The sequence below is a fragment of the Salvelinus fontinalis genome, unplaced genomic scaffold, assembly GCF_029448725.1.
Source record: "Salvelinus fontinalis isolate EN_2023a unplaced genomic scaffold, ASM2944872v1 scaffold_1846, whole genome shotgun sequence".
Taxonomy (NCBI): Eukaryota; Metazoa; Chordata; class Actinopteri; order Salmoniformes; family Salmonidae; genus Salvelinus; species Salvelinus fontinalis.
Genome location: NW_026602055.1, coordinates 1 through 14,760, shown reverse-complemented (window position 1 = coordinate 14,760; position 14,760 = coordinate 1). Strand labels below are relative to the sequence as shown.

The 14,760-nt window shown below is 41.7% G+C and overlaps 1 protein-coding gene across 2 annotated transcripts; it reads right to left on the bottom strand.

Moving 5' to 3' along the window:
• Window positions 1–963: 963 nt before the first annotated feature.
• LOC129850150 (tetraspanin-9-like) lies at window positions 964–14,750 on the bottom strand. 2 transcript variants are annotated; one of them, XM_055916692.1, is made up of 10 exons: window positions 14,474–14,750; window positions 11,544–14,359; window positions 11,258–11,314; window positions 11,042–11,161; window positions 10,698–10,772; window positions 10,286–10,381; window positions 9,288–9,419; window positions 7,770–7,811; window positions 2,290–2,373; window positions 966–2,104 (listed from the first exon to the last, which is right to left on the bottom strand). In XM_055916692.1, the coding sequence occupies exons 2-10, from the start codon at window positions 11,601–11,603 to the stop codon at window positions 1,937–1,939; spliced, it is 834 nt and encodes a 277-aa protein (XP_055772667.1). In that variant the 5' UTR covers window positions 11,604–14,359; window positions 14,474–14,750; the 3' UTR covers window positions 966–1,936. The 2 variants fall into 2 exon arrangements, with proteins under 2 accessions (XP_055772668.1, XP_055772667.1); XM_055916693.1 differs by lacking the exon at window positions 11,258–11,314 and having other exon boundaries at window positions 964–2,104.
• Between the last annotated feature and the right edge of the window lie 10 nt (window positions 14,751–14,760).

The window sequence follows — 14,760 nt, the reverse complement described above, 5'->3', positions numbered from 1 at the left end:
TAGGAATAGAATATGTGTCTGAACACTCATACATTAATGTGGATCTTACCATGGCTACGTATAGTCTTGAATGAATTGTGAATAATGATGAGTGAAAGGTAGGGTCAAATATCATACCCCCAAGACATGCTAACCTCTCACCATTACAATAACAGGGGAGGTTAGCATTTTATATCATACCCCCAAGACATGCTAACCTATCACCCTTACCAATAACAGGGGAGGTTAGCATTTTATATCATACCCCCAAGACATGCTAACCTCTCACCATTACAATATCAGGGGAGGTTAGCATTTTATATCATACCCCCAAGACATGCTAACCTCTCACCGTTACAATAACAGGGGAGGTTATCATTTTATATCATACCCCCAAGACATGCTAACCTCTCACCATTACAATAACAGGGGAGGATAGCATTTTATATCATACCCCCAAGACGTGCTAACCTCTCACCATTACAATAACAGGGGAGGTTAGCATTTTATATTATACCCCCAAGACATGCTAACCTCTCACCATTACCAATAACAAGGGAGGTTAGCATTTTATATCATACCCCCAAGACATGCTAACCTCTCACCATTACCAATAACAGGGGAGGTTAGCATTTTATATCATACCCCCAAGACATGCTAACCTCTCACCATTACCAATAACAGGGGAGGATAGCATTTTATATCATACCCCAAGACATGCTAACCTCTCACCATTACAATAACAGGGGAGGTTAGCATTTTATATCATACCCCCAAGACATGCTAACCTATCACCATTACAATAACAGGGGAGGTTAGCATTTTATATCATACCCCAAAGACATGCTAACTTCTCACCATTACAATAACAGGGGAGGTTAGTATTTTATATCATACCCCAAAGACATGCTAACTTCTCACCATTACAATAACAGGGGAGGTTAGCATTTGGGGGGGGGGGTGATATTTGTGCCTCTGTAACTTTCTCACTCATCGTTAATCACGATTCATTCAGGACTATTCATTAAAACATATTTTATTTACAATAACAGTGACTCCAACATGACAGAATACATTGAGTCACTGTCCCAATACTTTCAGAGTTCACTGTAGCGCATGGTGGTCAATGCAATGTCTACAGTGCTGCTTGCATGGACGTTTAGTCTCTAGACGTTTGGTTTCTGGATGGACGACACTTTACTGTGGAAATACAATCTAGCAATTTATCTGTGTACAATCAGACATGATTTAATAATGTAAACAACAAAGCTCATCTCAGAAAGCTGATTACAAGCCGTATTGACAGAAGACAGAGGAGGGAATGATATTGTCAGTGTGGGGTTGGAGCAGAGCTTCCTTATTACGTTGGCTTGCTTCCCAAACGGCACCCTATTCCCTATGTAGTGCACTATTTGTGACCAGAACCTTATGGGCTAGTAGAGAAGAGGGTACCATTTGGGACGCAGCACATTCATTTTGTCAGAGCGTCTAGAGCAGAACTTCCCTATTACAGTGCTTCATAATGTCTCACTCTAAAGGTCACAATAAGGTCACACTAAGGTCACACTAAGGTCACACTAAGGACACTTCTTACTCTTCTAGCCTGAATTTAAAGGGGGGGAAAAGGTAGGACTTTCATTCTTAGTTAAAAGCTTGATACGTTACTAATCTAATTTGAGTTAAAAATCGTGATGTTTTGCTCCGTTTTAATGGACTTCATCAGAATGACCAGAAAAGCTATGGACAGACGAAACTTTATTATGATTTAATAAATGTTATACACAAATGAGATAAATAAAGCATCATGTTTTTAACTGTGAGCAGTGAGTTGTGCCTTTTCATTCCGAACACTCATATTATTTTTTTGGGTTCCACCTCATCTCACGTTGTTCGAGGACCTTCTGCTCCTCGCCTCTCGCCAGGATGCCAAAAACTGAAACGCTGACCTCATCCCTGGTTATGGGTAGAAGGTCGTCGGTTCAACTCCCGCAACTCCCTCCACATGGCGAATTGCCTGGAATTGAGGTGTGAAACGATATCCATCTTCTATAGTCTCAGGAACTTCAGTACACTGCACCTTCTTGACCTGACGAATCATCACGACGGATAACACTTGCCCAATCAACTGTGGGAAGGATATTACAAAATTATATTACCCATAACACAGTATGGCTGGAATTCAATCAAACATGGGAGGGACGGGTAAATCAGGAATAAACTAATAAAAAATGACAAAGGAGTTAAATTGAGTTTGGTTGAATATTTGTTATGTATAATGTATTAGTAAAATTATTAAAAATAATTCCATACAGCATAAACACCAAATCCAAAGAAGAATCCAAGTACGGTCTTAAAAGCAGAGTCGAAGTTCTTCAAGATGAGAGGACCACAGGGCTGAGAGGAGAGACACATCCATTGATATGTACATTCATTGGGCCATTACATATACAGTAAAAGGAGGACTCTAGTCTAGAAGGATATCACTTTGTTTGTAAAACAAAAACTAAGGTAATATCCAGGAGCCAAGACCAAGATGTATACTAGGACATTTGTCCCAAGACCCAGTGAGTTGAGACCATGACAAGTTAAAGACTGAATTTATGTGGTCTTGAGTGGTCCATGACCAAGATCACTAGATCAAGAGTTCATGGGCCCTTTCTTCAATTGTAAGAAACTCAAGTAGAGTAGAGTAGAGTAGAGTAGAGTAGAGTAGAGTAGAGTAGAGTAGGGTACAGTAGAGTAGAGTAGGGTACAGTAGAGTAGAGTAGGGTACAGTAGAGTACAGTGGAGTAGAGTAGAGTAGAGTAGAGTAGGGTACAGTAGAGTAGAGTAGAGTAGGGTACAGTGGAGTAGGGTACAGTGGAGTAGGGTACAGTAGAGTAGGGTACAGTGGAGTAGGGTACAGTGGAGTAGGGTACAGTAGAGTAGGGTACAGTAGAGTAGGGTACAGTGGAGTAGGGTACAGTAGAGTAGGGTACAGTAGAGTAGGGTACAGTAGAGTAGGGTACAGTAGAGTAGGGCCCAGTAGAGTAGGGTACAGTGGAGTAGGGTACAGTAGAGTACAGTACGGTAGAACAGAGTAGGGTAGGTTGCAGTAGACACAGTAGAGTAGGGTACAGTAGAGTAGGGTAGGGTACAGTATAGTAGAGCAGGGTACAGTATAGTAGAGTAGGGTACAGTATAGTAGAGCAGGGTATAGCAGAGTAGGGTACAGCATAGTAGAGTAGGGTACAGCATAGTAGAGTAGGGTACAGTATAGTAGGGTACAGTATAGTAGAGTAGGGTACAGTAGAGTGGAGTACAGCATAGTAGAGTAGGGTACAGCATAGTAGAGTAGAGTAGGGTACAGTATAGTAGAGTAGGGTACAGCATAGTAGAGTAGGGTACAGCATAGTAGAGTAGGGTACAGTATAGTAGAGTAGGGTACAGTATAGTAGAGTAGGGTACAGTATAGTAGAGTAGGGTACAGTATAGTAGAGTAGGGTACAGTAGAGTAGAGTAGGGTACAGTAGAGTAGAGTAGGGTACAGTATAGTAGAGTAGGGTACAGTATAGTAGAGTAGGGTACAGTATAGTAGAGTAGGGTACAGTATAGTAGAGTAGGGTACAGTATAGTAGAGTAGGGTACAGTAGAGTAGAGTAGGGTAAAGGTGTTTGTTTGTGTTTCTATGTTGTGACATCTGCTGATATAAAAAACTTTATAAATCAATTGTGTTCATTGATAGGTGAAAGTAGAAACAGTAGAGTGCAGTAGGGTACAGTAGAGTAGGGTACAGTAGAGTAGGGTGGGGTGGGGTAGGGTAGGGTACAGTAGAAGTGCAGTAGGGTACAGTAGAGTAGGGTACAGTAGAGTAGGGTGGGGTGGGGTAGGGTAGGGTACAGTAGACACAGTAGAGTAGGGTACAGTAGAGTAGGGTACAGTAGAGTAGGGTAGGGTGCAGTAGAAACAATAGAGTAGGGTACAGTAGAGTAGGGTATGGTGGGGTAGGGTAGGGTGCAGTAGAGTAGGGTGCAGTAGAGTAAGGTATGGTGGGGTAGGGTAGGGTGCAGTAGAAACAGTAGAGTAGGGTACAGTAGAGTAGGGTATGGTGGGGTAGGGTAGGGTGCAGTAGAAACAGTAGAGTAGGGTACAGTAGAGTAGGGTATGGTGGGGTAGGGTAGGGTGCAGTAGAGTAGGGTGCAGTAGAGTAGGGTATGGTGGGGTAGGGTACAGTAGAAATAGTAGAGTAGGGTACAGTAGAGTAGGGTATGGTGGGGTAGGGTAGGGTGCAGTAGAGTAGAGTAGGGTATGGTGGGGTAGGGTAGGGTACAGTAAAGTAGGGTGCAGTAAAGTAGGGTGCAGTAGAGTAGGGTACAATAGAGTACAGTAGAGTAGGGTAGGGTGGGGTAGGGTGCAATAGAATAGAGTAGGGTAGAGTAGGGTAGGGCAGGGCAGGGCAGGGTAGGGTAGAGTAGTGTAGGGTTCAGTAGGGTAGGGTAGAGTAGCGTAGGGTACAGTAGAGTAGAGTAGGGTATGGTGGTGTAGGGTGCAGTAGAGTAGGGTACAGTGGAGTACAGTAGAGTAGAGTACAGTTGAGTAGGGTACGGTGGGGTAGGGTATGGTGGGGTAGGGTGCAGTAGAGTAGAGTAGAGTGGGGTAGAGTAGAGTAGAGTAGAGTAGGGTAGGGTAGGGTAGAGTAGGGTAGGGAAGGGTATGGTACATTATAGTAGAGTAGGGTACAGTAGAGTAGGGTAGGGTACAGTAGGGTAGAGTAGAGTAGAGTAGAGTACAGTAGAGTAGAGTAGGGTCCAGTAGGGTAAAGTAGAGTAGCGTAGGGTACAGTAGAGTAAGGTAGGGTATGTTGGGGTAGGGTACAGTAGAGTAGGGTGGGATACAGTAGGGTACAGTAGAGTAGGGTACAGTAGAGTAGGGAAGGGTACAGTAGATTAGGGTGGGATACAGTAGGGTAGGGTAGGGGAAGAGTAGGGTACAGTAGAGTAGAGTAAAGTAGAGTAGGGAAGGGTACAGTAAAGTATGGCAGGGTAAAGTAGAGTAAAGTCGGGTGCAATAGAGTAGAGTTCAGTAAAGTAGGGTAGGATACAGTAGGGTCAGGTAGAATACAGTAGGGTAGGGTAGGGGAAAAGTAGAGTAGGGTACAGTAGAGTAGGGTACAGTAGAGTAGGGTACAGTTAGGTAGGGTACAGTAGAGTAGGGTACAGTTAGGTAGGGTACAGTACAGTAGGGCGCAATAGAGTAGGGTTCAGTAAAGTATGGTACAGTACAGTAGAGTACAGTAAAGTAGGGTTAATTAGGGTAGGGTAGAGTAGTGTAGGGTACAGTAGAGTAGGATACAGTAGGGTAGAGTGCAGTAGAGTAGGGTAGGGTACAGTAGGGTACAGTAGAGTAGGGTACAGTAGAGTAGGGTACAGTAGAGTAGGGTACAGTAGGGTACAGTAGAATAGGGTACAGTAGAGTAGGGTACAGTAGAGTAGGGTACAGTAGAGTAGAGTAGGGTACAGTAGAGTAGGGTACAGTAGAGTAGGGTACAGTAGAGTAGGGTACAGTATGGTAGAGTAGGGTACAGTAGAGTAGGGTACAGTAGAGTAGGGTACAGTAGAGTAGGGTACAGTAGGGTAGAATAGTGTACAGTAGAGTAGGGTACAGTAGGGTAGAGTAGGGTACAGTAGAGTAGGCTACAGTAGGGTAGAGTAGGGTACAGTAGAGTAGGGTACAGTAGGGTGGAGTAGGGTACAGTAGAGTAGGGTAGAGTACAGTACAGTACAGTACAGTAGAGTAGGGTACAGTAGAGTAGGGTACAGTAGAGTAGGGTACAGTAGAGTAGAGTACAGTAGAGTAGAGTCCAGTAGAGTAGGGGCCAGTAGAGTAGGGTAGGGTCCAGTAGGGTACAGTAGGGTACAGTAGAGTAGGGTACAGTAGAGAATGATTCCTCAAAATGTACCGTATTTTAGAATTAATTTACTGTGCCTTCGGAAAGTATTCAGAGAAAAAACGTATTCAATTGTTATTTTTCTCATCAATCTACACACATTAACCCATAACGACAATGCAAAAAAAAACGTTTTTAGAAATGTTAGCAAATTTATATAAAAAAATAAACCCCGAAATATCACTTTTACATAAGTATTCAGACCCTTTACTGAAGACTTTATTGAAGAACCTTTGGCAGCGATTACAGCCTTGAGTCTTCTTAGGAATGACGCTACAAGCTTGGCACACCTGTATTTGGGGAGTTCCTCTCATTCTTCTCTGCAGATCCTCTCAAGCACTGTCAGGTTGGATGGGGAGCATCGCTGCACAGCTATTTTCAGATCTCTCCAGAGATGTTCGATCAGGTTCAAGTCCGGGCTCTGACTGGGCCACTCAAGGACATTCAGAGACTTGTCCCAAAGCCACTCCTGCATTGTCTTGACTGTGTCCTTAGGGCCGTTGTCCTGTTGGAAGGTGAACCTTCACCCCAGTCTGAGGTCCTGAGCGCCTTGGAGCAGGTTTTCATCAAGGATCTCGCTGTACTTTGCTCCATTCATCTTTCCCTCGATCCTGACTAATCTCTCAGTCGCTACCTCTGAAAAACATCCCCACAGCATGATGCTATCGCCACCATGCTTCACCGTAGGGATGGTGCCAGGTTTCCTCAAGACGTGACACTTGGCATTCAGGCCAAAGAGTTTAATCTTGGTTTCATCAGATCAGAGAATCTTGTTTCTCATGGTCTGAGAGTCCTTTAGGTGCCTTTTGGCAAACTCTAAGCCGGCTGTCATGTGCCTTTTACTGAGGAGTGGTTTCAATCTGGCCACTCTGCCACAAAGGCCTAATTGGTGGAGTGCTGCGGAGATGGTTGTGCTCCTGGAAGTGTCTCCCATCTCCACAGAGGAACTCTGGAGCTCTGTCACCTCCCTGACCAAGGCACTTCTCCCCAAGTTGCTCAGTAATGCCGGCCGTCGCTAGGAAGAGTCTTGGTGATTTCAAACTTCCTCCATTTAAAAATGATGGAGGCCACTGTGTTCTTGGGGGCTTCAATGCTGCAGAAATGTTTTGCTACCCTTCCCCAGATCTGTGCCTCGACACAATCCGGTCTCGGAGCTCTACGGACAATTCCTTCGACATCATGGCTTGGTTTTTGCTCTGACATGCACTGTTAACTGTGGGGCCTTATATAGACAGGTGTGTGCCTTTCCAAATCATGACCAATCAGTTGAAATTACCACAGGTGGACTCCAATCAAGTTGAAGAAACATCTCAAGGATAATCCATGGGCTCCCGAGTGGTGCAGTGGTCTAAGTCACTGCATCTCAGGGCTAAAAGTGTCACTACAGACCCTTGTTCGATTCCAGGCTGTATCACAACCGGCCGTGATTGGGAGACCCACAGGGCCGCACACAATTGGTCCAGCGTCGTACTGGTTTGAGTTTGGCCGTGGTAGGCTGTCATTGTAAATAAGAATTTGTTCTTAACTGACTTGACTTGTTAAATAAATAAAGGTAAAATAAAAACAATGGAAACAGGATTCACCTGAGCTCAATGTCGAGTCTCATAGCAAAGGATCTGAATACTTATGTAAATAAGGTATTTCTGTTGGTTTTATTTTTAATACATTTGCCAAAATTTCTACAAACCTGTTTTCACTTTGTCATTATGGGGTATTGTGTGTAGATTAACGAGTAAATAGTTTTTATTTAAATCCATTTTAAAATAAGGCTTTAATGTAACATAATGTGGACAAAGGGAAGGGGTCTGAATACTTTCCAGATGCATTGCATAGTGTTGTTTTGGCTGACGTGAAGAAGCATTACCTCTCTGTAGATCCACATCATTTCAGATTTGTCAGATCTTCCCTGAAGTAACAATGAACGCAAGAAAAAAAGTTTCAAAATAACATTATTGGATTAAAATTTCTTTGACATACAGTACCAGTCAATAGTTTGGACACACCTACTCATTCAAGGGTTTTTCTTTATTTGGACTATTATCTACATTGTAGAATAATAGTGAAGACATCACAACTATGAAATAATACATATGGAATCATGTAGTAACCAAAAAAGTGTTAAAGAAATCAAAATATATTTTGTATTTGAGATTCTTCAAAGTAGCCACCCTTTGCCTTGATGACAGCTTTGCACACTCTTGGCATTCCCTTGACCAGCTTCATGAGGTAGTCACCTGGAATGCATTTTAATTAACATGTGTGCCTTGATAAAAGTTAATTTGTGGAATTGCTTTCCTTCTTATTGTTTTTAAGTCAATCAGTCGTGTTGTGACAAGGTAGGGGTGGTATACAGAAGATAGCCCTATTTGGTAAAATACCATATTATGTTAAGAACAGCTCAATCAAATAAGCAAAGAGAAACAACAGTCCATCAATACTTTAAGACATGAAGGTCAGTCAATCCGGAAAATGTCAAGAAATTTCTTCAAGCGCAGTCGCAAAATCCATCAAGCGCTATGATGAAACTGGCTCTCATGAGGACCGCCACAGGAAAGGAAGATCCAGAGTTGCCTCTGCTGCAGAGGATAAGTTCATTAGAGTTACCAGCCTCAGAAATTGTAGCCCAAATAAATGCTTCACAGAGTTCAAGTAACAGACACATCTCAACATCAACTGTTCAGAGGAGACTATGTGAATCAGGCATTCATGGTCAAATTGCTGCAAAGAAACCACTACTAAAGGACACCAATAATAAGAAGAGATTTGCTTGGGCCAAGAAACACGAGCAATGGACATTAGACCGATGGAAATCTGTCCTTTGGTCTAATGAGTTCAAATTTGAGATTTTTGGTTCCAACCGCTGTGTCTTTGTGAGACGCAGAGTAGGTGAATGGATGATATCTGCATGTATAGTTCCCAGCGTGGAGCATGGAGGAGGTGGTGTGATGGTTTGGGGGTGCTTTGCTGGTGACACTGTCAGTGATTTATTTAGAACTCAAGGCACACTTAACCAGCATGGCTACCACAGCATTCTGCAGCGATACGCCATCCCATCTGGTTTGCACTTGTTTTTCACCGTGGTTTGATTTGTTGAACACTTTTTTGGTTGCTACATGATTCCATATATGTTATTTCATAGTTTTTATGTCTTCACAATGTAGAAAATAGTAAAAATAAAGAAAGACCCTTGAATGAGTAGGTGTGTCCAAACATTTGACTGGTACTGTAAATTGTTTTTATTATATGTAACATTTTCTTCTTGTAATATTCCTAGTAATTTAATTAGTTGGTTGCCGGGAGTTATTCCTGCTCAAATAACATAGTTAGGATTAAAAACTCCTAGCCCCATTTAAAACAGCTGACGTTTTTTTTTTTTACTTACCCAGTTGCCGCCATCTTTAGTCGTTTGCACCTCCATACATTGGGACGGGTCTGACTTGAAACTAAAACATTTACAGGTCTCTGGAATCTTGCTATCCCAGTCGCTGTAACTCATTATTCCACAACACTTCCCCTGCAACAGCAAACACAGTTGTCAGTGAACACGAGGTGAGAAACAATGAACACGAGGTGAGAAACAGTGAACACAAGATGAACACGAGGTTAGAAACAGTGAACACAAGATGAACACAAGATGAACACGAGGTTAGAAACAGTGAACACAAGATGAACACAAGGTGAACACAAGATGAGAAACAGTGAACACAAGATGAACACAAGGTGAGAAACAGTGAACACAAGATGAACACAAGGTGAGAAACAATGAACACAAGATGAACACAAGGTGAGAAACAGTGAACACAAGATGAACACAAGATGAACACGAGGTTAGAAACAGTGAACACAAGATGAACACAAGATGAACACAAGATGAGAAACAGTGAACACAAGATGAACACAAGGTGAGAAACAGTGAACACAAGATGAACACAAGGTGAGAAACAATGAACACAAGATGAACACAAGGTGAGAAACAGTGAACACAAGATGAACACAAGATGAGAAACAGTGAACACAAGATGAGAAACAGTGAACACAAGATGAGAAACAGTGAACACAAGATGAACACGAGGTGAGAAACAGTGAACACAAGGTGAGAAACAGTGAGAAATGTATATTGCTAGTCTTACAAATTGATCATGACAGATTAAGACTTCTTTATGAATTGGGTTGCAAAATTCTGGTAACTTTTAAAAAATTCACAGGGTTTCCAGAAATCCTGTCTGGAAGATTCCCAGATTACGAAGGAAATGAGCATGAAATCCAGAATCCTGCATCCAGGATTTACGGAACACATGGGAATTTAGGGAAAGTTATTCAAATTTACCACCTATTTATGAATATTAATAATTGTGGACAATATGTAGACTTCCACAGTACTTGTACTTGTAGAGCCATGATAGTTTGTCGGTGCTCTGCATCAGCCATCATTTCTGATGTAATTGCAGGGAGGTTTTCTTTAATCAGTTGCATGGCCTTAAATAATGAGGGAAAAAATACACATTTTGAGAGGATTCGTCAATTTAAGATGCTTTTATATTTAATTTAAAGTGTTAATTAAGCCACAAAGTAAATGTGCAAAATATAAACTGTGAAATAATAATAAATAATAGCAATAGCTTGTGTCTACAGAACTTTCAAACCCTGCTGTATAACAGCTTAGTTTAAGATAAACAGTGTGAGTGATATATCGGCATAAAATCAATGCATTTAAAAAAATAAAATAATGTAACTATTGAAAAATTATGATTTTAATTTCACAGGACTTTTAAATATGTAAAGAAAAGTTTACCTCAGGCATTGAACGAGCCACTTTAAATCCAACAATGAGAAAAAGGATTGTTCCAAAGCCTATTATTCCAAGGAACTGAAAACAAAATACACATTTTCAGCAAACAAACAATTAGTAAATCATACATAATGATACAGTTTTATTTAATACATTTCTTTAAAATGTTATTTTATATTTTTTGCCACATTGAATTAAATAATGTTATTTATGCAACCATATTATTGTATGTTGCAGGAAAAGTTTGATTTGGTATTTGTATTATAGAAACACTATGGTTAATACAGGTTAATAATGTGATGTTTTTGAACTGTTTTGTATTGTGTCAATGAGATTCAAGTATTTACCACTCTCAGTATCACACTGTTCTCTTTGTATGCACCATATGCTCCAAGTAAAGAGAGCAGCACAGAAACAACTGCAGTGGATATAATCCATGTCAAGCCAATTGACTCTCCTTGGTCATGCTGGAAAACAGGGTCACAAGCATTGTCACTGGGTGGTGAGTCAGACTTAGGTTTTACAGTTGTTGTTTGTGTACTTAATTAGTTGGATAATTTCACCTCTGTATTATATGGTGCTGCGATCATTCCCAAAACCAATAGGACACACCCTGCAATCTAAAACACCATGGAAACCAGGTCACAATTTAGAATGCATCAATTAATACGTCAAGAAAAGTTAGAAACGTACACAACGAAAGTAGTCAAACAACAGAACTACTTTATAAAAAAACACAAAATAAAGAGGTTGAAAGACACAGGCAGAAAAATATATGAATAAACCAACAACAGGTACACTTAATGAACAATAAAATGTACGAGTTTATCTCATCTTAATATTGCTTACCCCTAACAACATGTTGAATCCAAAGAACAGCTGTTTCAGACATCTGTTGACCTGTGCCATTGTGAACAGAATCAAAGAGCAAAACACGCTGTTAAAAATGATGCTGGGCACACAGAGTATCTACTTGCTTGCTTATCTTGCCCCTATTCTCAAATCAGACTGTTTCAACAGCACACACTGCTTTAATAATACCACTGCTTGTGAGGAGGGCGGTCTTTCATCTGTGTATCTACGGTAAATGACGTTAAAACAGGCAGGGTTTATGACAGGAGCGTCCTGTCACGGTCGTTTACATGATGTTTAGCAGAGCAGGACCGGATTTGGTCAAGCAGGTTGTCGATGGGGAAAGTGACAAACTCGTCGTACCTTGTTGGTACGTTTTCTCTAAATCGTAAAAACATTTAGCTATCTTCAAGACAGTTTCTTCAGTAGCTGAATAGATCTTCACTACATGATCATGAAAGTGACAAACTGACACATATCCATATTTGTCATAAATAACTTTATGACAAAGGAAGTGCAGTACTGCACTGAATGCGATGACATGGTTCTCCGCAACTAGCTTTGCAGCCATGACATGCTAACTAGGATGATCAGGCGTTGCTAAGGGAACCACCTGTTATATACAGGTGAATGGAAACACTATGATTTTGAACGCCAGATAACTGGAACTGTAAATCGCCATATTGGCATTGTTGCGTCACTGGCAGGGGAGAGCATTTTGGAATTCAAAATGGCTGAATTTACAGAGTAGCTCCAAGTCTGAGAATGAGTTTATTACAGAGATGGAAATAATTGTTAGTTAGGGAGCCAATAAACCAACTGAAACCGTTCATGTTTGAGCCTATCGTTGCCCCAGATCAAAGAGTTCGTTCTCGATTGTAGAGATTGTAGCGATGCCCAGCGGATGGTGGCTGTATTACTGTACATCCAGTCAGAGGTTCCTGTCAGTCTGTCGATGGCGATGGATTTATTGGATGTATTAATCCTTATGAAGGACTTCCTGGCCGAAAAGGTGACTCGACCAGTCAGCAGCCGATTTGCCAGCTAAATAATTGGTGAAATGTTGCTTGATTATAAATAGTTTAAAATGAATATCAGTAGTGGGTAGTTGTTCAATATATTGTAATGAAACAGGCAGGGGGCAGGTCTCGAACTCTCGACCTTCTAGCCCAGTCCAGCGCGCTATTGACTGCCCCAAAAGCATGCTCGAGCGGCAGGGTCGATATCCGCGTTTATAAACCCAGGGTCGTTACACTATATAAGTATCCTATACCGATGTTTATTATCAGCGCTGTTTGGCACGTTGGTAACACATTTACCATTAGATTAGACGACAGGAGTTTGAATCGCAGACAGCATCATGATTCATGAAATCTCATCCTAACCAATAATGGTTGCATGCTTCTAATAAATACATTGTTATTTAGTTTCGGTATCAGACTAACTTTTCTTATGATTTTGTTTGACGAACAAAGTTTATCGCCAGTTCACCCTATCTGCACAAGTGAGAATTGGACGAGCTGTATGGCGGCTCATACTTGCGTGTGCTGTTTCTTCTATAATGCGCGCATACACAGAAGAAAACGCACTGAATACAATGAATTTAGTAACTCTAGCCTAAAACATAGACCTAATGTCTGCGTCTTATGTAAAACTTGTATTAGTTAGCTTGTCCACTACAACAACAGGTTCAAACGTAACCAGATTAACTTGCTGTGAAGATAATAGTACTTTCAGTGCGCACTATCCCGGTGTCCCTGTCGCTAGAGTACTGACTTCAACTAGCTTTGGCTGCCATTATTGGAAAGGAACGGTAACTACACTCGGCAACATATCGGCAGAGTCAACGTAGACTTGAATAATATATTCCATTTAGCAGACACGTTTATCCAGAGCGAACTGGGTTATATGGTGGTGGAAACAGATCATAGAATCAGGACTACAATGTTGATATCATGGATGGTCAGTCCTTGCATCTATAACTGTCTATGAATTTGAGAGTGGTTACATTTCTCCAGCCCCATCCCTCAGCTTTTTACCGAAAGAGGAGCAGGGAGACACTTTGTTATTGTTTCTACTGCTGATTGCCACTTTAAGAAGTTAAGACGCAGATTAAATATACACCAACGTATGTTACAGATGCTATATAAAAATCCCATCACTCAGACAGTTAGTGAATACACAGTATCCAGCACAGCAAACAATCACTCAATCAAATGTATTTTACAAAAGCCCTTTTTACATCCAAATAATAACCACAGTGGTTATAGAGGGTGCAACAGTTCAACACCACAGAAGCAAATGTCAGTTGTCTCTTCATAGCTGAGCATTCATAGGTTGAGAGAGAGAGTTGAAACAGTCGGACAGGGACAAGGTAGCACATCCATTGAAACGGGTAAAACAAAATCAGCGGAAAAATAATTCCACTCCAATTCCCTTTAAGGATGGGTGTATCTTTGAATTCGATGTTGAATGGCCTGCTCCTTCTCCAGTTTAGGGGAACACCATCCCGCGCCCCCAAAGTGATAGATAGTATATCTTGGCACTGAGATGATTGTAATTCTGAGCTCTCAGGTTCATACAGCGAGTGATCTCACCTTCCGTCAGCTCCATCTGTGGCGGATATGGGCAGGACTCGGTTGTATACTGATGGACATGAGCTCAATCTAGCTGGGCCCTGAGCTCTTTAGTGATGGTCGTCTAGCTGGGCCCCGAGTTCTTCAGTGATGGTCCCGATGGACCTCTTCTCCACCGCAGCACAGGAACACTGGCACCTAGGGGTCAGTTTGGCATGCTGTACTAACCCTTATTTCCTGTTGGTAGAAAACAATTAAGGCATCTATTAGGCTATAGTTATATTCAAGAATCACTGCATATACTTGAAATAAACAATAGTCTTAGAAATAACATGGATTTGCATGTACCACCTCTGCCTCCTGCACAGTCTCCTCCAGGATGAAAACATGTTCAGGGATGACTGCATGTACCACCTCTGCCTCCTGCACAGTCTCCTCCAGGATGAATACATGTTCAGGGATGACTGCATGTACCACCTCTGCCTCCTGCACAGTCTCCTCCAGGATGAAAACATGTTCAGGGATGACTGCATGTACCACCTCTGCCTCCTGCACAGCCTCCTCCAGGATGAATACATGTTCAGGGATGACTGCATGTACCACCTCTGCCTCCTGCACAGTCTCCTCCAGGATGAAAA

Bases quoted from the DNA above. Each gene is read 5' to 3' on its own strand.
- LOC129850150 (XM_055916692.1), bottom strand. From the start codon at position 11,603: ATGGCACAGGTCAACAGATGTCTGAAACAGCTGTTCTTTGGATTCAAC. The intron at 10,382-10,697 runs GTAAACTTTTCT...TCATTATTTAAG, and splicing joins TGGCTCGTTCAATGCCTGAG to GCCATGCAACTGATTAAAGA. The intron at 2,105-2,289 runs GTATGGAATTAT...TCCTTCCCACAG, and splicing joins TTGGATTTGGTGTTTATGCT to TTGATTGGGCAAGTGTTATC.